At 41.8% G+C, this 24,971-nt stretch overlaps 1 protein-coding gene across 4 annotated transcripts in view; it reads right to left on the minus strand.

Moving 5' to 3' along the window:
- Positions 1 to 1,224: 1,224 nt before the first annotated feature.
- Positions 1,225 to 24,971, minus strand: part of SLX4IP (SLX4 interacting protein) — a 70,080-nt gene continuing 46,333 nt past the window's right edge. For all 4 annotated transcript variants that reach the window (XM_059840440.1, XM_059840439.1, XM_059840441.1 and 1 more), the window contains exons 5-8: positions 19,043 to 19,120; positions 17,097 to 17,185; positions 4,532 to 4,641; positions 1,225 to 3,034 (exon numbers count right to left, since the gene is read on the minus strand). In XM_059840440.1, coding sequence (XP_059696423.1) covers positions 2,206 to 3,034; positions 4,532 to 4,641; positions 17,097 to 17,185; positions 19,043 to 19,120 — 1,106 coding nt within the window. In that variant the 3' untranslated portion in view covers positions 1,225 to 2,205. The remainder of the gene's footprint in view (positions 3,035 to 4,531; positions 4,642 to 17,096; positions 17,186 to 19,042; positions 19,121 to 24,971) is intronic.

Genomic DNA, 24,971 nt, shown 5'->3' on the forward strand with positions numbered 1-24,971 from the left:
GTGACAAAAACTATGTGTGGTTGCCCTCTGGTTTCTGCTACTTGAATTATCTATGCTAAGACGTTAATATAAACTATCAAATTATTCTAACTACTCTCATTTTTCTGATAAATGCTTAATTAAATATCCCTGTACCTCTTTCAAGTCCATCAAAAAAGGTGCTTTTTACTCCCCTCCTGGCCCAGTATCTCCAGTGCATAAAAAAGCCAACAGCAAACATACCTCAGGCTCTTCTTCCTCCAAACCAGGTTCTTTGCAGCCTTGGTTTTGCTGGTACTGGGAAAGAGCTTTTAGCAGAGCCTGGAGCAGGGTAAGGATTTGCAACCTGACTGCAAAGCACTGAGAAACATCAACCAAAGAGCTGAAAAAAAAAAAGAGAACATGTCCTGCAGACACAGGCAGAATCTTCTTCATTTGCAGCAAGAGCAGAAATCACTTCCAGCAGGAGGAAGCTGTACAACCAGCAGTGTCCTGCTGTCAGCTGCAAAGCAGCTAACTCTCATCAGGACCTGGGTTACACCACCAACTCTAATGCTCCTGGATGTGAATCATCTCTTTAACCTCAATGAGGAGGTCCACAGTCGTAAGTAAATATCACTGAGATTTTCTAAATTACTTCACACAAAATCATAGAGCACAGAATATGCTGAGCTGGAAGGGACTCACAAGGACCACCAAAGTCCAGCTCCTGGCCCTGCACAGGACACCCCAACAATCCCATCTGCTCATGGGAGCGTTGTTCAAACGCTTCCTGAGCTCTGCCAGGCTTGGTGCAGTGACCACTTCTCTGGGGAGCCTGCTTAGTGCCAGCCAGGTTCTGGGTGGAAAACCTCTTCCTGACTGCCAAGCTAAACCTGCCCGGACACAACTTCAGGCCATTCCCTCAGGTGCTGTCACTGTCACCACACAGAAGAGATCAGTGCCTGCCCCTCCTGTTCCCCTCACCAGGAAGCTGCAGCTGCAGTGAGGACTCCCCTCAGCCTCCTCTTCTCCAGGCTGAACAGACCCAGAGCTGCTCCTCACAGGGCTTCCCCTCAAGGCCTTCACCATCCTCGTGCACTCCTCTGGAAGTTCTCAAACACGTTTATATCTTTTTTACATTCCAGTGCCCACAGCTGTGCCCAGCCCTCGAGGTCAGGGCAGAGTGGGCCAGTCCCCTCCTGGCCCTCCTGCTGCCAGGGCACGGCTGCCTCAGGGGCTGTGCCCACACGAGCTTGAGAACGATGAAAGAAAACAGCTTATACATTTATTCCACACATTTTAAAAAGATAAGCATGAAATAAAAAAGGTACATTTCCTTAGCCCATTAGCATTTAAATTTAAGAAGCAGTATGAACAAGCACTGTGAAATTAAAACTTTTCTGAAAATAAGATTTAACTCTGGTATAACTTCCACATGAAAACCAGCGTGCTGTCCTTGCGCACAAGCAAGGCCTCATTTTGAAACATGTATCCATAAAGATGTGTACACATCAAGTTTATATATGAACTTCACCCAAGAACAAAGTTTGCACATCCAGGTGTAAATATATAAGTCTAAATATATAAAAGAAACCTTTATTTTTCCCCAAGACTGAATGCATGATGACTTTTTTCCACAACATGGGCTAGAATTAAATGTTCATATCAAAACTACACAAGCAGAAAATACAGTTTTTTTGAAACTTCTCTGAAAAAGTGGGCCTCAAATCATCAGCTATTAATCCTGGTTAAAGACTTATTTGAAATAAACTTAATTTGCTTTATTGCTGTAAAGATCATGTGAGTAAACCACAAACTTTCTAATATAGAGAAAGGGTTAATTTTTTGCTAAAATAAACGACATGCTCAGAAACAAGCAAGATACCAAATAACTGCAGCTGCTAACAGATCACACAAGGAGTTTTAACGTTTGCTACCAGCAGCTGATATGACTTTTTAATAGGACTGAATACGTATAAATCTAAAATTTTGCTTAGTAAATATTATTTTATAAGAGATTTTTCTTTCTATAAATATGATGCTGACTTGTGCAATAATCATGACTAATTCCTAAAGACTTAAAAGGATTACCTGTATTACAGTGCCAAATGACTAAGATCCTTAGTTAACTACATTTTCTTAATGTGTTCTCTAATTTTGATTTTGTATTTCTATTGTTTTCCATCATTTTGAGTTGCTTCCTGCTCTTTGCTTAGGCACAACCTTGGCTGAGTACCCATGCTATCAAGGCACTAATTCAGATTTTGACTTCTTAAGCCTTCGCAGTTTTAACTTCCCAAGACCAATTTCCACCTCTTTTTTTCTTTTTTGGGAAAGCTTCTCTGAAGACATGGGGTGCAGCTCTGATGTTGGCACTGCAGGCAGCTCTTCAGGGGCTGTGCTTGGCTCATTTTGGCTCGCCTGCACTCCACTGCTGCTCACAAAAGGAGACCAGGAGGGGTTTTTTCTCAAAGTCAACGACTTCTTGTCAACCACAGTCTCTGTCACATCTTGCCTTGAAAACAACCTGTAATTAAGAGGTGTCTTCTCCTCCAGGAATGGACCCAAACAATTATCATCACAGTCACTCCTTTCTGTATTAATGGAAGTTAAAGGAGTCCCTTCAGAGGACACTTTTGTGAAATGCTCCAACTTTTCCTGTGAACCACAGGTCTCGAGCTGAGCCTGTGCTCTGGTCAGCCTCTGACTTTGTTTAGGGGCCAGCAGCGCTGACTCAGAGCAGCAAGGAGGGCTCTCACTGAGCAGCCTTGCCTCTGGCCACTGCAGAGAGCGAGCTTTGTGCTGGCTGCGAACCTCTTCTGGCTCTCTCTGACCAACATCCCTTCTCTGCTCCAGCACAGGAAGCCCCAGGCTGCTCTCAGCTGTGTTTGTGCAGTCCTCCAGCAGGCCTGGGCTCCGACGTTTCACAGCAGACCGAGCACTGGCAGAAGTCTCACAGTCGCTCTTTCTGTTCTCTGTCTGCAAGTCTGCCCAGCCAAGATACACTTTCTTGGAGTCCTTGCTGATTTGAGGTTTGCTTGCACTACTTCTCCTTGGTTTTGTCCTCTTCACACTGCAATAAAAAGGAATTTTGTTTTTGAAATTAAAAAAGAACCTTTCCTGACTCCATTTACTGTTTTTCCAACTCTGAAACACCACTTGGGCCACCCTCTTTCTGAACATGGAAAAAATCCCTGTGTATCATCTTGACAAGCAGCAATGTTTGCCTAGTGTGGATAATATCAAGCGTTATCCATCTGATTTTCCACTGTGCTAGGGGAGAGCCCTATTTATTAATGACTAAGCTATGAAGGAGTGAGTTCACACTCTTTTCCAAGAGGCAGAACTGAATTCATTACAGATGTTAAAGGTCAACAGAGTAGAAGTATATTGAATTCCTTTCTGAACTGGCTAGATAAAATAGCATTTCCTAAGTGCCTAAATGACTGCAAACCATTCCCATATATCCACATGCATAATGCATATCTACAAGAAGAGGGGGCAGGCAGGGAGAGCAGTGAGTGCGCCTCTGTGTGAGAGCTCCTAATCTCTATTTTAGAATGTTCCTCTGGAATTTTTCCCAGGACATTTCAAAGCATTGCTTTTAAGTTAACCACTACTCATGGAGTATCAAGCCCATTCATCTGGCAAGGACTTGGGTAATGCAAGTGGATGATATTCTGAAAGGCATTACACAGGAGAACAGGATCACAAGGGACCTGACGGAGTGTCAGTACACAAACACTCCTCAGCAGCGTGCTACCTATGGATCTGCATTTCCCACAGCCCATAAGATGAGCTTTATGCCCAAGTCCTGAAGCTGCATTTGGAGTCTAAACACACAGCTGCTAGAGATGGCCCCAAGCTGAGACCACATTTTGCTGCCCCACTGCTGCCCAGCAGTTCCCAGGACAGTGCATCTAACTCTGCTCAAAGAGGGCTCATCCAAAACAGGTAGAGCTGGCATGCCTCCAAAGCTAATCTCATTGCTAAAGACAACACAGATGAGACGACAGGGGCAAAAAGAAAAGCTGCCAGGGTTCACAGCAAATCCCTGATTTCACAGGTGGTTTGGGGCTGCTGGCATCTCCCACAGCTTGGGATGGAGTCCTGGTACCACATGGAGCAGTGACAAGTTCAGCTGATCAGCTCATTCTCCCCATCCACTCCACCAGGGATACTCTTTAATTGTGACTATTGATCCAGAGTTTCAAAATGAACAACAAAAAATGTTTGTGAAGTGTTTTCCACCCAATTCAAGCATCGCATATTTATTTTGGCTCAGAGCTTCATTCAAGGAAAAACAGCTTGTTTTGACTCTGCCTAGTGCTATGTGTGACATCTACGTGGGTTGTAATAGCTTTTTCCATGCTGTAAAACACAACAATCATTTTATGTGCTTATCCACAATACAGTAGTAATCTTTTAGTAATTTAAAATATTCTTTTGTAAGGTAGTTTATATTATTTAAAATTTTTTATTATTTTAAATTTTATTTCATAAGCTAGATTTTACCAAACCAGATTTTACCAATTATAAATTCAAAAGCTTATAAAGAATAGTGGCATACATTTTTCTCAGGATGTCTTGCTTTATTTGTTCACTCAGACTAATCTTAAGCTTCTTGTTCTCAGCAGATTCAGTAAAATATTCAGACGTCCCATTGGAAAGTTCTTCTTTCTGCTCCAAAAGAAAATACAGGTTTAAAGCATGACACATCAAACTATGATTATTCAACAGAAAGCTCAGAAATCTTCTAATACTAAGATTTACAGCTGTTCTTTATTATTTTGATCTAAGCAGTCTAAAAGAAACAATTATTGTTAATCTTTTAATATTTGGGAGTCTAGTCAGTTCCCTCCCCTTGACTCCCAAGCAACATACTTCATATGCTAAAATACACCGCAAACAAACAAGGCTGCAATGTAAAGGACGTAGCTTTCCAAACCATCTGAGAAAACTGTTGGCAAATATTTGACATCTTTGTGGCTTAAACTGTGACAAATGCCAGCAATCTCTCTTGCAGACAGGAGCACGCTTGTCAGTTTTTTTTCTGAAGAGACTGACTGGCGCAGTGGTCTCTACACTTATTCTCTAAGGAGTTCCCATCATTTTCCATGCTTACAAAAAACTGTACACAGCGTTATTTGCTCGTTGAACAAGGCAAGGGTTAAAACTTTTCATTCTAACATTTGAGCTCGCAGCTTGTAGTGGTTGGCTACTACAGGACACCAGGGGAATTCTTTCTGGTCTCAGCTAACAGCAGCACCATCCTTTTATATAATGCGAGGTTGGGGCGAGCGGGAGGGAAGGGAAATGCTCTTTTTCTTCAAGCTGTGAGCACTTCCCTTGGCAATCAAACAATCTCAACCAGAGAAGGGCTGTTTGCTGATTTCACCATTAACTACCACGCACTCCAAAAAAGTATTATCTCTGAGGCTCCAGAGGAGAGGGAAAAGAAGTGGTGAAGTCAAGGGGAGAAGAGGCTTTGTGCATCTCCTTGTCTTTGAGAGCACTTTTCTCCGTCAGCCCCCACGATGCAGCCTCTGACAGGGCTCCCCAAACGCAGGGGAGCTCCAGCCCATTCCCTGGTGAGGCACTGGAGCCAGGTGGTCTGGAAGAACTGAGGGACACGGAGACGGCCAGCAGAGGCTCAAGGCCACAGCCTGTACTGACCCTGCCTGGAACATCCCTCAGGAACCTGTCACTTAGGGAGATTAAGCCCTGCCCATTTTTATTTCTGTTTTAGAGGAGAGGGCGGGGGGACCTCCATGCTTTTCCAGAAGAAATAGCCAGTGAAAACAGCTTCCTATTTTGCAAGCAGATGGAGAGTAGTCAGGCAAAGAAGTAAAGCCATTTTGGCACTTAAAAAAGCTACAGCTGTTCTGAGCCTTCCTTTCAGAGACAAGTTACACAAATGTGCACATTGAGCCATGCATGAAGTTCTGTCCACTCGTGGTGCAACGAGTGTGTTTACAGCAGGCAGAAAACACACAGAGCATACATGCAATGTGATCCCAGCCTCAGAAATCAAGCTTAACTAGTTTAATCGGAGGGATTAATTGCTGCTTCTATTCTTGCTGGAGGTAGATTCCCCTAATTTGACTAAATATATTTTCATACTTTGTAAGCTATTAAAGAAAGAAATACTACTAAGATGCTCGAGCCCTATGCTAATTTTAAGAGAAGGCAGAGACTGCAAAGTGTGTAGAAACTATTTTGATTTCCAGTAACACAACTTGGAGGCTGAAGGGTCTTGCACAATCACCCCGCATCAAAGCAGCTGGAGAGCACTCATACTTGGCCAGAGAGCTGGAGACCATCTGAGTTCCTGCTGGGTGGAAACAGGTAAGGCTAATTCTGTTAAATCTTCTTCAGTCCCCAGTGTGCCGACCAGGCCAGGATCAGCAGCCCACTCAGGCAACTCTTGTCACTGTGGTAAGCAAGGCATGGAAAGGAGCCCCTGGTACAAAACCCAGGGGAGGACTGGAGATAGTTCCTGTCCCCACGGACTCCCTACTGCAGATAAGTAATAAGCCCCAGCTCTGACCTGCCTCTGACTCCGGGCCCTGCAGGACTGGGATGGTCCTGCCAGGCTGGGAGGAGCAGACCCTGCAGAGAGGCCAGGATGACAAAATCACAGCACTTGTGAGTTGTCAGGCTGGAGCTAATGGCCCCAAGTTGCAGGGCTAACACATTCCCTCACTGCGCTGCCATCGACCTTTTGTTTTGCTTTCAAATAACTTATCACACAAAGCAGTGACAGAAAGGGTTAAGGCATCAAAAAAAGTAAAAATCAAAATGATTTATATGTGAAACACTTCTGAACATGCCCTCTAAGTACAGTAGATTTTCCCCTCGGAACCACACCCTGTAAGTGCTGTATTTTGAGAGCTGAACAATTAACACAAGGCATATGAGTCAGGCTCTGAAAGACTCTGTGGGAACCAGAGAGCCTTTTGCTATTAGTAGTGATGTAAACTCCCTAAGGCTGGAATAAGTCCACAAGAGAAGGCAGAGGGAGTCATAAATAACAACAGTGGGCACTCCATATACTACTAAGACACACAGCCAGTATTGGCGATACTTCCTTTATTTTCTTTATTAGACTTAATAATTTTAGTTAATTAAAAAAAAAATAAAACACACCGTCTGTTTTGGGAATACTATTTATTTCCTATGGGAACTTCAGGACTTGCTAAAGAAAGAAAAAAAGCTAATCTGCTCTCATCCTGTCTAGTAATCCCAGATTCCTTTTAGGCAGTGAAATAATTAAAGAAAAATATTCCAGGCATAAAAGGGAGGACAGCAGAAGCAGACATCATATAAACAATGACACCATGACAGAGAAAAACGTCAAAGCACCGCCAGACTTGCGCCTCGACTCTGAAAGAGCTGCAGGGAGTGGGATTGCTGCTAACAAATTAAAACCACATTTCTCGGCAAATTGTTAAAGACAGACATATTTACATTTGTATAGAGACTGGGTGGGCACAAAAGATTAAAATGCTTCTCTAGCCCTTGAACTGCCAAGTTGTATTAGAAATATGTGCTCTTAAAATCCCAGGGTAAGCTCAGTCCTCTTTGTCACTGAAACTGCAGAGAAGGGCCCACAGAAGTGAAGCTTGAAAAGTCTTACCAGCCTACCTCCTCATGACACTGGCCTCCCCAAAACTGATTTCAAGGTCCTTAATACTTAGCCAAAGAGATGTCTGGGTGAAGAAAAATCTCTATCAAAACCTACAGAGAACTATCAGGCACACTGCTAGGCACAGAACATACTTCCTGTATGTTTATCAAATTGAAGATTCCCTTTTTCTTTTTTTTGGCTATTTTACTCCACTTACTACACACTCAAGCTGAAGAAGAAACCCTCAGAACTGTAAAAATGGCATTCATTGCTGTCTCCATCTCTCTCCAGGACAGCTGAATTCAGCAGTACAGCACTAAATATCTGTTGAAGAACTACCCATGGATGGGCACTTGTGAGGAACCCTTACCCTGAAGAGGAACTCATTTCCCTGAAGCAGAGTGAAAGCTCTGGCCTTTCCAGCAGGACAATATACTCACACAAATACTCTTTTCTTTTTTTTCTTCCAGCCTAATACTGGGTTGAAAGAAAATCTTCAAAGTGAACACTGCTGCCCCCCTTTCCTGCCTCTCTGGTGTCACGCTTGCTAGCTGTGTCTCACTCTTCTCAGTGCCACAAGCTTATAAAGTAAGACTAAGAGATAATTCTATTTCATGTCCTGTCCAGACCCCATAATACAAAACACAGTTTATAAAATGCATTTATCAACGTGGCTCATCAAAAATACTTAATAGAATACATTGGCAGGTTCAAGAAATCAATTTTTATATCATGGTGGCAAATGGGAAGGGACCATAAAGATAATAAAATAGGCAAAGCTATGAACCAACATATTACCCCAGGTCCATACAATAAAACTAAAATTAGTGAAATGAGTAAGGCAGAAACACTTCTTGAGGGGAGCTTTTTGTAAGCTTGCAATTGGATGATTTCTCTCAGTGCCATTCTAAGCTGTATCATGAGCTCAACCATCAAAGATAACCTTTAGGTTTCAGAGGTGTCCTGACAGATGATGGGCAGATCAGAGAGGTCAGACAGGACTTCTGCCAATCTGATAAACAAAAAGGGCTCCTTAAAGCAAGTGAGGAGGCTTCTGAGGGAAGGATGAATCAGACATTACAATCTAACTGATAAAAAAGTGACAGAGACAGGACTTTGGGTCTCGTCTCCTGCCAACCTCTCCCAACCCACATGAAGGAAAAACTTCCCACAGTTTCAAGATGCAAATTTTTTTGCATTTCCAATGTAGTGATGCATCAGTCCTGGCAGTTCTACTTATGAACTCCAACCACATCATAAAACACTTGCAGAAGTTTTCCAAGTACAGAAATGGATATTATTCTCAACCTGAAATACAGTTCCTTGATCAGATTTGTGGAATATTGTTCTACATTTTAAAGCTGACTGTCCTGCTGTAAAAGTCAGTAAATTCCAGTAAAAACCATTAAGGTTACTTTGGAATACTGGTGTTGCCTTTGAAATAAGTATTCTTAAGGAATGCTGGTGGTTTTCAATAACACTCCAATTTCAATCTTGAAAAGAATGTATCAAACAACCAGAGCAAACTGCATCTGTCCAGGAGGAGCAGCCTTCCCATGACCTAGCAGAAAAGGCAAAATCAAACTCCTGGATCAGCACAGTCTTCATCACCTACAACCAAAATTCCTTTGAATGTGACACCACAGATTTTCAGTTCTGCTCCTCAGGAGAGCCTATGGTCTGTACTTTTTAGTCCAAACATTGCCCAATCCGTTACAAGCCCCTGTGATGCACATTCCACTTTCTCAAAACACAAGGTGTGAACCCAAGTTTCTCACTCAATACCTAAGTCCTGGCAATTACAAACATTCCAAAAGTCCCCCAGGCATCACCAGATTAGCTTAAAGCATATGACTTCTATCAGGAAAATGCCTTCTTCCTTTTGAAGTATTTGGTTCAGATTTTAACTGTATTTCATATATAGGAGGAATCCCAGACTGTTCTGAGTGTAAGGAATTCAGAGCTCTCTAGATTTGCATTTGAACACCTAGTAAAGAGAAAATAGAATAATTTCTGCTGTAAATGGCAGAGAACAAATGAAATGTGATTCTTCCTAAAACTTAGAGCTGCCTTTATAAAAAGGGGAGCCTTTTTATAAATCAGACCTGTGTGTAACACAGGCAGCAAACACCCCATTACACTTTGTACAGGCACAGAATGCTCCCAAAATAACTGATTTATTTACCCACTGAGCAGCACGTGACACAGGCTGTGTGCATTTGCTTGAAGGCAAGAACTGCTAAAATTAATGTTAAGTAATTGAGCTATTAATCATTCTGATTTTATAGACTGATGCTACAAGACTCAGATTCTATCTTCAGAGAAAGTGTCCACTGATAAGAAATGGAGGAGTAGACAACAGCTTTTCAACCAAAATAACTTCTCTCAATGACACTAAAGAAAAACCTAGAGCATATTGACAGTGAATTTCTACCTTTTTAAAGGAAACCAATGTCTTTTAAGCATGCATCTTCAGCCAGCCATTTCCATCAATTTTTAGGTTCCTGAATCCAGTAATTATGAAAGAGCACATGCATGCAAGACACATTTCATACTTGAAAGAGATTTTTATAAAATGAGGGAACAGCAATTTTCTGTGGTGCTTGACCCCTTTCTCCAGCTTACAAATCAAGAGAGAATATCTGGAGCAGGCCCTGCTGTAATCCTGTACTACAGCTTTTCACAGGCTGGCATGAGGATCCTCTAAGTGCCTACCAAACCTCAGAGGGTATGGGGTCAGCCAGAGCAGATGTCCCTCAGCATCACCCAGCAGCAACACTGAGGCAAACTTTGCATTTGCCCAGACATGGCATGGGTTATATGACGTAAGAGAACACTCCTTGGAGCACATGATGTGTACAGTGTGATTCAGATGCCCAACACTTGGATACTTACAGGAAAAAAATAAATCATTTTTATGCTCTTTTGTTGTTTTTTTATGCAATTGCAACATGCAGTAACATCCAGAGGAGATGTTGTAAAGAATAACTAATACTCTTGATCTCACTGGTTACACAAACCCAAAATATGTAAAACAAGAATGGCACAGGTCACAAAATAATTACTGTGCAACAGTTTAATGTTTTAGCTTGGCTTCCAAAACCAACACCAGTACCACCACCCTGAAAACCCCCAAGACCTCTGAGCCCACACTGGGGATCTGTCCCTCCAAATAATTTCAAATAATTACAAATTGTTCAAAAATCCAGCTGTGAACTTTACCATCATATATTTCACTTTCCTGTTCAGTCAAGTTATGAACTTCCTATTAGTTCTAAGAGATTCCTGCTGAAGACTGAGGAACAGATTGCTCCTAAAAACAAGTTTTAAAAATCCTGTCAAACATGCTTTGCCCAACAGGAATATCAAGAATTATTATCAAAACTTAAAGTAAGTTAAACCTTTTCAAATCCTAGAGCCATCAAAATCTCACAGATGCACCACAGCTAAATAAAATCTTTGGCTCTCTGCAGCTTTAACGTGAGCCCTGCCAGCCTTCCCCCACCCTCTGCCAGGGGTGCCTGTCCTCTCCAAGCCTGCAGAGAGGAAAGAGCAGAGAATCAGGTGAAATCCACACAAAGCACCAGCATAAGCTGTGACAGCAACAGAGAGATGGGAGAGGAAAATGAGGGAGGTGAAAGGATGATGACAGATGATAATATCTTAAATAACCACAAGGCTTTGACAAATGGGATCTTGTGAACGCTGCTAAGTTGTGAGATTTAAATCAACTGGAGCACTCATAAAAAGCAACTACCAAAATGAGTAAAAGATTACTCAATTTGTCCCTACTTTTTGAGGATTGCTTCATATGGAAATCATTTTACAATCTTAATAATTTTTACTGCTGCTATAGGACCATCTATATTTCTGCTCGGCTTCACCTGATTTTGCATAATGACACACACTTTTATTGAGGATGCATTACACTTACTTGTTGGCTTTAAGGCAATAAATATTACTTTTTATTTCATTCCATACATAATCTAATATTCTGTCTGCTTTTCAGATAAATAATGCCACAGACCAAATTTTTCCAATCAATTCCTTGCAGCAATATCTTGGCCTTTTTCCAGCCATCACAATTAATTCACTCTGCAGTTTGCATGAGCACAGCAATTGCTCTTTTCAGTCAAAATACTGTGCATTTATCAACAGATGATTCTCATTTACAGCCCTAGTGCTTCTCTACCCAGCTCTGGGAGGTTTCTCTGAAATTCTCCAAAGCCTTCTCTGGTCTTGACTAATTGAAGTAATTGTGTCAGTTTTCATTTCATCATTTGTCCACTTCTCTGGATAGTTAATGCAGCAGACAGCTGTGAGACATTTGCCATGCAGAAAATAAATCAGTTTGTAAGCTAAGAGAAGAAACTGCAGCAAGTTTGGACAAATCTCACTGAGGCAATTCCCAGCATCACCGCTCTCAGGTCTCCTCCCTCCTCTTCTGCAGGAGCTCCTGCCCCACTCAGAGCTGGCAGAAGGGAGCACACACCCCCCAGCTGCTCCCACCCAGGGAAGCTCGGTGTGCACGAATCCACAGGCCTGTGATGGCCAGGAAGAGGAGATGCAGGCAGGCAGCCCCTCTGGTGAGCACTGCTGCAGGAGTGGGGATCTCCAGGGAGGCAGAGGCAGACAGCTGGCACAAGAGGGAAAACTGTAAAGCTGCTGCAGCTTTCTTTTTATGACTGAGTCCCAGACTTCAGGATCGCTCCTCTGAGATGCACTTTCTCAGGGACAGCAGCCTAATGACTGAAGCTCACTGAAAGCTACCCCAACACTGAAAGGGAAGTCTCAGCCTGACCCAACGTGTGGTCCTGCCAAGGATCAACCCCGAAGGGATCTGGCTGAGAGCGAACCCCGCAAACAATAAAAACACAAACCAAAACCACCCCTGGTTTTCAGAGGGGGTCACTGAATGACCCCAGCACTGACAAACACTCAAGACAAGAATGCCAAGGGAAGTGAAGGCAGGAGGAGCACAGAACAGGAAGGATGAGTGAAAAATAGTGACAGAAGTTTGAGGTGTCAAAAGTGAAAAATCACTCAAGCAATTCTTTGCCTGTTCTGCTAATGTGGTGTTTGGATACAGTTCACTAGTCTGCAGTTTCCCCTCTCTACCTTTTTGAAAGAAGTAGTGAACCTGTCATATTTATCAACTACAGCATGTTTTTCTCCTGTTTACTATAGTATCTGAAAATAATTCAGCACATTATTTAAAATCCCAGAAAACTAGATGTTACAAAATTCAAAAAGGACAGTGACATTAAAAAGCCAGCAACGAGACAAATATTACAAGAAATGTAACATTAACATGTTGTGGATGTTACTTTCAAACCCAGGTAGCTTCAGCTGCTACCTCAAGGTTGCTTGAGCTCCATTCATCCAAATCCTGGCTGCATGCTCCTGCAACATTTTTTTTCCATCACAATTGGCAAGTGTGTGGGTACAGGATGAGTTGGTTCAGTGAACTGACATGATGGAAAACTAATCCTCCAACAGAAAACAGAAAAACTCCCAAATAAATAATTTTCTGCTAGATCAAGTCAATGAACTAATTCATTCTCAGCTGAAGAATCACTTGGTCCATTGTACCCAGACAGGAAAGGAATATGTGGCTGGATGTAGAGGGGATGTGGAGTGACCTTTTCAGGAGCAGCCCACCATCACAGCAGCTTCACTGTAATATTTTATACGCATATATAGATATACACACACGCCAAAATTTGTGCTTAAAGTGTGAATTTTGCAATTCTATTTCACAGCATTTCCTTCTTCCCCTACCCAATCTGATATCATTTAACAATAAGTCTTTAAAGCATTTAAGATAACTAAATTCCACATAAAGTCCTGTCCTAATCTTTACAAATCACTACTATCTGAAGTTTTCATTCAGCATTCCAACAGACACACTATTCCAGCAGCACACACTCCAGCAGGACAGATCTGCTATGACAGAAAAGTTTCACGTTTGCATGAAAGAACCAGAAGCCTCTTCCCAGTACAATCAAAACCCAAGCAAACCCTGTCACTAAGGATCTTAGGAGTTTTAAGAATGAGAATTCTCTAATGCTCCTAAAAAGTATTACAATGACACAATTTATAAATCAGACATGTATGAAGAAGATGAAACAGTTTCTTTCCCTGCTGGGGATTTTAAAAAGCACTGGGCACATCTTTAGCACTTTTTTCTCCATGTGTAACTGTGAAGGGGTTTTTTTTGGTTGGTTTGGTTTTTAAAATGCAATATTCTGCTGGAATAGAATCCTTATTTTTGTCTAATATCCTCTGTAACTTAACAAGGCTCAGTGGAAAATCCAAGACCTTTTTCATAAAGACAGGACCTTCTACTCCTCACTTTCTTTTCTGATTTTACTCAAAAAGTAATTTCAAATTTCCACTTTAATACCATCTTTAGCTTAACCTCCTTCATGCTTTCCCTAGGAGTGCTTCCTCTCATAGATTCTGGTATAAAGCTGATGTGGTTATCAATGAATACTCCATTGTTTGCACATTTTCAAATGCCCATAAGCCTTCCACCCATTTCCATTTCCACTGTTTCCCCAGATAACCCATTTCCAATTTTCCATTTTAGCTCCCTACATAATAATAATCAAGAAAATGTCGTCACTGACAATTGTTGACTAATGTCTCCAGAGCTCTTATATATTTCCTTGGGTTTCCTCTTTCTTCAGTTCCCAAAACTGTCTTCTTTTTCAAGATAAAACTATTCAAGATTACAAACACAGTTTGGTAAAATAGGAAACAATGGTTTTATGTTTAAACTCAGCATTAATCACTCTGCCTATTCTTCCATCTTTTCCTTAAGACTTCCAATTTGCTTATGTAATTTCAATAACTTGCTATATTGTTTCTCTGCTAGAAATTTCCCTTCTTCCAAAATGCTATTACTGCCTGCAGCCTGAGTTTTAAACATAACCATGGACACACCCATTTAGAAATACATCCTAGAAAATTACATATCCATAGATTTTCTCTGTTTTATTTCATCCCTGCTCCTTTGAGGTGCTCTCAAATATTTTATTAGTTTATGCTTAAAGCTGATTTGACAGAGACTGTCTAATCCACCCTAACCTTAGTCTTACATGAGGCATCACAGAAGGATTAAAATTGGTTCTCCCAGCAACTGATGCTGAGGTTTGTGCTTGTGAATATCTCAAAAGCAATCTAATTATGATCTTTCCTAAGGTGCAGGACAAAGATTTCATTTCATAGCTGGCTACATCCCTTGAAATTGGTTGTTTAAGCACAGCCTATTTCAGAGATGCACGAGCAGCCTAAAAGGCAGAGAAGAGGCAAAGAATGAAAGGCTGAAGACAGATGAAGACCCAGAGTTGTGGTCAGTCAAGGAAACATGCACCAGGCTGACATAAAGCTGGTTCCAAGTAGTGGGAAAGAGGAGCACTGAGCCTGATTTGTATTGACAGAGCTCAGGAATGAAAGCTTGATCCAGACCATAAACCAGCATAAATACAGTTTTAAAAAATACATAATCACTAAGTCTTGACTAGGTCAATCACAGTCACAGCAACTCAGCAAAGTGACAAAGTCTCCATTAATGTCTAGTTAACTGCATTTGTAAAACACAAATAGGCCCTCAAATCCAAGGGTGTAAGCTGATTAAAGGTTTAAAAGAGCTTGTATCCAACCCTGTGGCATTATTCAAACCCAAACAACACAGAGAAGAAAACAAAACACAGCCTCATTTTCAGCCCATGACAGAATCTGCAGAGTGTATCAACAGAAAGGTCTTCTGGGTGGTCTTTTGTAGGGCAGAGTTTAGAATTCCAGCCTACTCACGGCTCAACTGCATGGAGAAAAGCAGGCACACACAAAGTGCAGATTCTCTGCCTTTCCTTTGGCCTGCCAAGAACTTGAAAAACTCTCAGTGGCAATCAAACACTCCCCCAGTTTGGCAAAGTACTCAGCTGGAGTATATGACAAATCTGGTACTAATGTGCATTAGGAGCCCTGGAACAACAAAACAGTCTGGAGTGGACCCTTTAAGTGAGAGTGGTAAGAATTAAACAGATGCTCCAAAACCTTTGCTGAGGGTCTGCTCCCATCTTGCCAAGTTCTTCAAACCAGGGAAGATGCTTAGGGCTATCTTTCTCTTACTCCCTCCTACCAGCACACTACACTGCCCATCCCAGCCAGGGCTGTGCACACACATTGCATCTGCAAGCAAAGCAAACTCCTAAGACTTGATTGCTGATTAGGTTATTGGCTCACTAAGAGATGTTTTCTTTTTAAATATAAAAGTGTTTAAACTTGCCTTTTAAACAACAAGGAGTTTCCACAGATCAAGACCCAATCTTGAAACAGCAAAGCTTAAGTCCCTAGCGTTGAATTTTTAAGTTTGCCTTCTCCTTCCCACACAAAATCACAACAAAAACTATAGAAATCTTCTCAACTCTTAATTTATGGAAAGATGAAAAATACCAAATGAGGGAATTGGATATTTCATAAGAGTTACTTAAGCAATAAGAAACCCCATAATTATTTCTCTGTCAAAATGCAGAGATAGAATTTTCTACTTCAAGCATTAAGTAGTTTTCAAGACAATACTGAAAAAGTAATAACTTTCCAAAGAGCAAAGTACTTCTGGAGCAGGGAGATCTTTTTTTTCTGAGAGTGCCAAAAACATTTGCTTGCTTCTTTGACCCTTGAAGGTATGTACCAAGCTAGGAACTGAAACAAGAAAATCTGCATTTAGCATTACAAATACGAGCACTCTGGCTGGTATTGGGAAAAAGAAGGAGTTGAATGAGTGAAAGAAAACACGTTTTTTCAAGGGTCAAATACACTTTAATACACGTAAGACCAACTGGTAAAATCCACCCAGACCTCAGGGTGTACTTGTGACCCTCAGTGTGAGCCACAGAGCGGCACCTGGGCCTGTGTGAGCACTCCTGAGACAATCAGCACTCAACTCCAGCATAAAATCCAGAAGCCCTTGACGCTGATGAAACCTTCAGGATGAAATATTTAAGGAGAATTGCTTATGGTATTTAACCACACACCAGGGCCTTTTCCTCCACAAATGTTAGGGGATTTTTCCCCAGCAGGGCCAGCACTGACTGCTTGAGTTGCTGTGCAGAACAAGTGCTAAGAAAACATACAAAAACCCGTGGACATTACAAACAGCTACATTAGAGTTTTAGAAAGTGAAATGCTACGAGGACAAAATATAAAAGGAAAAAAGATCCTTACATCAAGGTGCTAAAATTATACCCAGCTCTCTAAACACATGGTCTCCAAGACCTGTAAGGCTCAGAAAATGCTGAGCTTTCAAAATTCCCATTTCTGCCTGCCTTAGGCTCATTTCAGGATGCCCTTTTGAATACTTTGGCCCAACTAGTCATGTGACTTTCTGGTGCCAAGATGACAGTAACAAATACTTGAATAACTACATCAATATATATAAATATTTGTTTCATTTCTATTAAAAATCCCCCAAAAATTTATAGAACAGTTTTGTACCTACCAATCCACCATTGTCACATGTCCAATCACTTGGATCAAAGTCAAGTTTACTGACACAAACGATAAATTTCTCTGGAAACACTCGGAGCTCTACACGAAAAGAATTGAAAAGAGGATTACAAAAATCATAACCACTTTCAAAACCCCTCATAACAACAACATACATGTTATTTTAGTACACAAAATTGTTTATTTTTTTTAATTGCACACTAACTCATTTAATGCACCTCTCTAGCTTCTCACCTGCTCTCTTCTACATGCCACCCCTCCTTTTGTTTTGTTTTTATAAAGCATTCAAAAAAATCACTAAGGAGAATAAATGGAGTTCCCAAGAGGACAGTCATGGCTGCACATTAGTCCACCTGCACCCCTGGACAGGAGGACCAGACAGAGCCAACAGACAAACCACTTAACAAGGATTTCTTTTGTGCTGTTCTGGTGATGAGTCTTTTCATCACAAAAGCTACATCAGGTTTGTAGCCCAGAACAACATTCAGCCAGGGCTGGGCACCGAACCTCAGCGTAAGGCCAGGGCACAGAGTTTCACAGCCTGCCTACAGAGATTCTTGAAGTCATTAAACCAAGTGGTTAACTACTACTGATTACACATTGTACTCACAATCACGTGGATTGTTATGAACACAACAAAGTTTCTGTTTACAAAGGATTAAAAATTGAAGGTTCTCAGATTAGAACAGATGAGACAAAGCTTTATTCAGTATCTGGCAATGCTATGGGAAGACCACAGCTGGATATTTTCTTGTTTACATATGGAATTATTTCCAGATCAGTATCCTCATATCTTCAGCTCTTTTTTGTTGTTGCTGGGTTTTTGTTTTTATAAAAAGAGAATTAAATTTTTTTTGTTATATTTCAAAATGAAGCCATAACATTCTGATTTTGTGGGACAAGAAGGAGACAAGGCTTGCAGAAATAAACCTATGAGATTGATCTCAGAGAATTTTTTTTTGTAGCACTGAAGAGTAGGCCAAGTTGCTTCCAGAAATATGCTTTTATTGTTACATTTTATAACAATCTCATCTGCTGGCTAGCAAAATGCAAGTGTCTTTAGGTATTCATGGATGCTTTAGAACAGTTGAGATTTAATAGACAGCAAACAATGTTGAGATTCCAATGCAGACACTCTGAAATTCTGCTCTAACAAGACAAGTTTGATGAAATATTTAAAGTCAACACTGATCTCTTCAGCCAATATAGACTTAGAATGCAACCAGTTGGCATTTGAAGACAGATTGAAACACTTATGAATATCATGAATCCCTATAAAAACACCAAATTATTTTAAAATATCTATTCAATTATTCAGTATTGTTAAGGACTTTGCTTTTTTTGTTTAATGCCAAGAGAACAGAGCAGAGGGCAGCGATCATTACAGCTCCTTTGCATTGGTGTTGGCAGGAGAGGACTGATCTCCCTTCCTTCCAGAGCATCCTGGCTTGAGAGAACATGAAGAGAAGCCCTGGTGCAATGACATCACCTGTGTCAGGGCTGCACGGCTGTGTGGGGAGTGAAAGCCTTTCCTGCACCCACTTGTACTGCGCGTTGGTGTCACAAGACACTCCAGCAATAATGGAGTGATTCATGCTGCAACCTCTGCTTGATTCACCCTGCAGAGACTCAGGAAAATGCTGAGTCTCGTCATACTTACAGAATTTGGTGAGGCTTAGCTGATTACCCTGGGGCAAGGCATGCACAAATTTAAAATTAAGTTTAAAAAAAAAAATTCTTATCTCAAGAAACACTTCTCTTTTTATTTTTTTGATGTTTTCAGGAAATCATCTTTTTAAAATGCAAACCAAAAAACCCCACCAAAAAACCCAAGCTCTGAAAACAATTTTGATTTAAGTAGATGAAAATCTGACAGTGTCTTAGTTATGCTCCCTTTCTTTCTCCTCTAAGTAACTCTGTAGGAAACTGATTTCTTACCACGATAACGTTTCCCTAGAGCACAACGGAGATTAACCCATCTCTTCATAAAGTAGGCAGTAATGTGCAAACTGTTGGCTGCAACATAAAACAAAGGGATAATATTAAGTGTAAGAGTATCTTGGGCATTCTGGTCTCAAAGCGTTGCACATCTGCTAAGACTGGATGGAGAGAAAGCAGCAGCAGCTCAATGATAAAAAGGAAAAAGTAACTTTAATGGAATATTTTTCAAAAGAAACTGCTGAATTCTCATACTGAAGTCTCAAGAAATTAGTGCCTGAAACAGAGCAAAAATCTAGACAAATTAACAACCACCAAGTTCTGGAACCCAACCACAGAAATTAAATTAATTAATTGATCAGAGATGTCATGGTCACTTAATAGTGCGGTGTCATGCCTTCAGACACATTCTACAGGAACACTGCAGAGATCCACTTCCTTAAGCACCTTCTAGGGGAAGGTGACAGACCTGGTAGGGAAAACAAAAAAGTTAACTACAGAGAAACCCAAGCATGAAAGGGCTCAACTGCAGTTCCACTGGATGAGGTGAGAAATGGCCACATTTGAACTCCTCAGTGTGCACAGCAGCCCGAGCTGGCCTGGCTGACTCAGCCAGCACCTGTAACCTCCAGAGGCTTCTTCACTTTCTGTTCCCAAGAAGGACAGAAATGCTTGCGCATCAGCGCTGGAGGAAATGGACAGAACAGATTCTGTTATGGCTGAGAGAGTATTAGGACATCAGCTTTTACTTTTGTTCTACTTACATTCCCAAATGACCCTGGTAAATCAGTTAGCACCTCATTCATGAAGGTATTTAGCAACCTGACTCCCACTGAAAGTGCAAAACCTGACATCTGTGACTCATCCTCCCCAGTCTCCCTGTGCACCTCACTGAAATCAAACTGTGAAAGAGGGTTGGTGATACTTCCCCTGACTTGGATGGGGTTTGCAAGACTTAAATTACTGATGCTTTGAAGACAGTCAGGCACCCTAGATGCAATTAGCACAGATAAGTTAGAATATGAAGTGCTACTGCTGTTCTTATAATCTAATCATTTAAAAAGAAGGAAAGCTTGCTTGTTCCACTCTCAATCCCTACAGAGCAAGTGCCAAGGCATCTCTTATTTCTAAGTACAGATGCACATCCTCCTGAAGGGTCCCCCTCTCTCCTACTTCTACAAGATCTTCTGGAGCTCACCATCGAGTGCCCTTGAGCCTCAGCTCTCATTAACAACTACAGTTATCAATCACAATCAATCCCTTTGAAATTTATCAGCCATCTTTTTTCCTTCCCCTCAGGAAGACACCCAAAATTTAACTTCCTTTTAGAGATCCAGTCAAGATGTGACAAGTTGAACCATCCCTTAAAAATGATGAGCACCAGAGAAAAATCTGGATGCAATCCACCACCTTTATTAACTGTTTACTTAAAAGAACAATTAAGGAAAATTACTTTTAGCTATTTCCAGTTTGGCATCCACAATTCTTTATCACTGCTAGTAGGCTTAGTCAAATCAAAGAATTTGCCCTGTAGATAAATAAGTTATTAGTGTAATAACAACATATGCCACTGTGACCTTGGAAAGCTGAGAAAGTAGCATTCCTAAAAGTACAGCTTGGAAAACAAATCTTCAGACAGTAAATATTAAAAGTTTTTCTTTCCACCTCCATTTGTTGGCAATATTCCACATGTTTTGGGTTTTTTTGTGAAAGTAATCTTAAGTGAAAAAGTATGAATATTTGTTTTTCACAGGAAAAGCAGGATGCTTTCTTGAAATTCTTTTATAGATCAGTGACATCTATATCTGTTTATTTTTCTTGCTGTCCTGGTATTCTCTGAGAGGTTAAGTGTTTAATCACATGTGATTGAACAAAGTTTCAAATTCTCCTTAGAGGCCCTTGATTCAGCCAGCTACTGTTCTGTGGAAGACACCTACCTCAGATCTGACAAAATAAATAATTATGTAAGAGATCAAGACACCTCTACAAACTATTTTTGCAGCATCAGCTCAAGTCTGAAAGTCTTATAAAACCTTCACAGGGAATTGCACCTGAGCTGATAAGCTCAGCCCAGAGGGACTAAGACTAAAAAATCATTTTAGTTTCCATGATTATTTAATACTTTGCTGAAAAGGCCTGAACAGATATTTGCTGTTACTTGTTGCTAAGCCTGAGAAAATATTAAGATGCACTACATTTAAGATGCCTGCACTTTGAAAGTATCACACAGCTACACCCATTAAACGTTCTGGAACCCTCTTGCACGTGACATATGATCTACTCTGTAGTCAGCTGGAGTTTGAAAAACTCCCCCAGTTCTAAAGCTGTCAGAGTGACTGCAGAACTATAAAAATTGTGATATCCTCTTTCAGCTTCCCTCTGGGGAAATATATTATCCAATTAACTATTCTGCTTCACGAAGAAAGAAACTTGAAATTAAGACCCACAAGAAAACCTTCACTCCAAGAAGCCCATGCGACTCAGAGCTCTTAAAGCTTTCTACACAGTTACCCAGCATGAGTTTAAATCTGTTTGTGATCTTGTGGAAGAACAGACCAACTGATATGTACCAAATGCTCCATCACTTACTTCTTTTGAGCACAACACAGAAGTCTGAACCTTAAGCTACAGACAATTTTTCTTCCAGTAATGTAGAAAGTTCACACATCCTGGGCTCAGCAAACCTAGCTGATCACATCTTCAATTTCCTCTTCACCATGCAACACAGACAAAGCTCCCTCGGTGGATTACCAGCACACAGGCAGAAACAGAATTGTATTTAGTGACTTGAAGTTTCGTTTTTGTTTCAAAACTGGGCACTCTAAGTCATCAGATCCAGGGTCCAAAAACAAAACAGAAAAACAAAGCCAAAGAAACAACCCAACCCCAAGGAAATAAACAGACCCTGGAACACAAAAGGAGACTGCCTAGAAGCGGTTCTAGAAAAGGCACATTTCAGTTTCAGGTGAAACAGGCACAAGTGAGCACTGCCTTTCAAGGGAACAGTAATTTGCCCTGCTTGCTGTACCTCAGAGTCCCACGGCACCGAGGGGCAGCAACAGACAGCAGCCCTGCCGTAAGGCTCCGCAGCCAGGCGTGCTGTGCAGAGGAGAGCCAGGCAGGCTGCCCTGCGCTGCCCGAGGCGGCCGTGCTGCGCTGGGAGCGCTGGGAAGCCGCGCTGGGAGCGCTGGGAAGCCGCGGTGGGAGCGCTGGGAAGCCGCGCTGGGAGCGCTGGGAAGCCGCGCTGGGAGCGCTGGGAAGCCGCGCTGGGAGCGCTGGGAAGCCGCGCTGGGAGCGCTGGGAAGCCGCGCTGGGAGCGCTGGGAAGCCGCGCTGGGAGCGCTGGGAAGCCGCGCTGGGAGCGCTGGGAAGCCCTCTCCCACGGCTCTGACGGAGCGTTCAGCTGGGAGCGAGCCTGGGAAAATGCCTCTGAGCTGCGGAGTTATCCGGAGCAGCCCCGCAGGTGCTCACTCCCCAGCACCACCTGGCACCTGCCTGGCTCCCCGCTTCACTCCAGGCTTGTCCAAAGCCACAGCACAAGCCCAAGGCCAACTGCCCCCAAAACATCTCCCCGGCTGACAGGCACCCTCTTCTCATCACACAGTATCTTTATATCATACCTATTTTTTTCTCCCAGCCTAGACACTTCACATTTCTGAAAGATTGTTGTGGATTAGGACTGACTCTGCTTTTGGAAAGTAACAACAAAGTAAATCATTGCAACACACATATTAAAAATATAAGGGATAAATATCTAATGTTACAATGTGAAAAATACACGGGTGCATTAGGCTTTCTGAAACACTAAACTGCACATTAAAAAAAAATCTACACTTAGCTCAAGCTTGATTAATTTTTCCACACAGATTAGGCCATACCAGTAATAATGTTTACAGTATATAGAGCTTTTCATCTTCAAAGTGCTCTACAGACATATTATTACACTGCCTTTTAGCACTCATATTTCTCCACTTAAAATTATTCACCACAGAATCGAAAGTCCTGATTGTTTGTAAACAAAACAAAAAAAGGAACATTTCATTCTAAACCTCCTGTTAATTGTGAAGCTTTCCTTCCCAAAAATGCCCAACTCCATACCATGTGCTGCAGAGTAGGCTGCCATTTCTAATTTAGAAGAGATTCAAATGAAATAATGGCAATTAAGTTTAAAGCCAAGTCTAAGACAGGGACAGCAGATGCACGACATCACAAACAAAAAGCTGCTGAGATTTCCAAAGCCTTTTCTGGAATCTACTTGATATTTTTTAAACAAGTAGCATCTTCTCCAAGTTCAAAATTTTATACAGCAAAGAACAGGCTTCAAAACAACTGAAACATGTCAGGATGACATCCATTCTTTCCATACAGTCTGCCTTCAGCTCAGAGAAGGTGGAGGAATCCTCCCTGCTATCAGAACCTGGACAGCCTAGAAACAGCCCACTGTCTAAACCATTTAGAGTATGAGCCACAAACTACAAAACTGGCCTGAACTGTTTTGAGAAATCCTACAGCAGGGTTGTAGGGCTCTTCTCTAGCAGGAGAGGTGTGGAATTCACTGCAAAATCAGAACTATCCTGGCCAAACTGGACCCAGGGTAAGGCATTTCTCAGGCTGGCTGTCAGTGCTGTTCTGGAGGAAAGAATAAGGAAAAGCACATCTGAGACCATCTGGCTGCAAGATGAGTAATGCCTCTGATGGAGGTCCTGGGAACACACCAGCTCTGAAGGAAAAAAACCATCTTCCCCTCACTAATTAAGGATGGAGAAGAAGGCTGCTCCTGGAAAATCCATACCCATCCATAATGCATGAGCAGTAACAGCCAGCAGCACCTGCCAAGGCATTCAAGCAGAGAGATGTAGAGCCATAGATTTGATGGGCAGTGGACCTTTACCACAGACAACTGTTTTCTAACAGGACACAAGATTTTACTTCGCCCTTTTGTTGATCTCAGACTCAATAACCACATTATTAATTGCACATGATGGGCACAAACTGAAAGCTGTTTAGGAATGCTCCCTGTTTTGAACATCTAAAGTGGATTCCAGAGAAAGCCACGTGCCTGGACTTCTTTAACCACTGGAATGAGCACAACAACCAAGAGAAAGGCTGAGGAAGGCATCTGTTGCTACCAGCCAAAAGGCAGAGGGAGCTGGAACACAAAGCCTGTGGTAAACACTGTCTGACAAGTCAGCAGCCCAGGAGAAGCCCAAGTCCCTTCCAAGTGCCTGGACTGCGATGGGGCTCAGCTCCACTGGCTGGTGCCACTTCTGCACATCAGGATGAGTCTGTCCCACAGACAGACACAGCTCTACCCAAATGGCCCAACCCCTCCCATCACTGAACTCCTCACAGTGATAAAAGAAGGCAGATTCTGGCTCAAATGAGACACAGACACTGTGATGGACCCAAGTTTGACTCACAGCACGCTAGGGAATGCATAATACAGCACATGCCTCTTTCACAAAGAATGTCCTTTCAGCCTGGCTCTGTGGTTTTTCCTTGAAGAAATCCATGAGCTGCAGGAAACTTTTTGATGCCATGAAGTACTTGAAATGGAGGATTTTGTATTTTAAGGGTGAGGAATCTCTACAAAACAAAGTCTCTTCAAGCACAAAAACTGAACCAAAATGTGGAAATGAGCCTCTTGGGATTTATCAGACATGACTGGCTCCCCTTAGGGTTCACAGAACAGCAAAATCACTAGTGCCAATATTAGGATGCTCAAGGATCTTCAAATAAAGTCCATCAGACCATTCATAGGTCTCCAGGCACCATTTTTTTCCCCTGGCAAGAGGAAATAACTTCTGCAAAACTTTTACCCCCAGGAGGAAAGGATTTTAACCCTAAAGCTCCCACAGCTGCCAAGACTTTCATCTTCCACCAATAACAAGGTCTCTAGGCAAGGGTCACTAGAAATGTCAGGAATAGAT

This window comes from Haemorhous mexicanus, chromosome 3 (genome assembly GCF_027477595.1).
Source record: "Haemorhous mexicanus isolate bHaeMex1 chromosome 3, bHaeMex1.pri, whole genome shotgun sequence".
NCBI classification, from domain to species: domain Eukaryota; kingdom Metazoa; phylum Chordata; class Aves; order Passeriformes; family Fringillidae; genus Haemorhous; species Haemorhous mexicanus.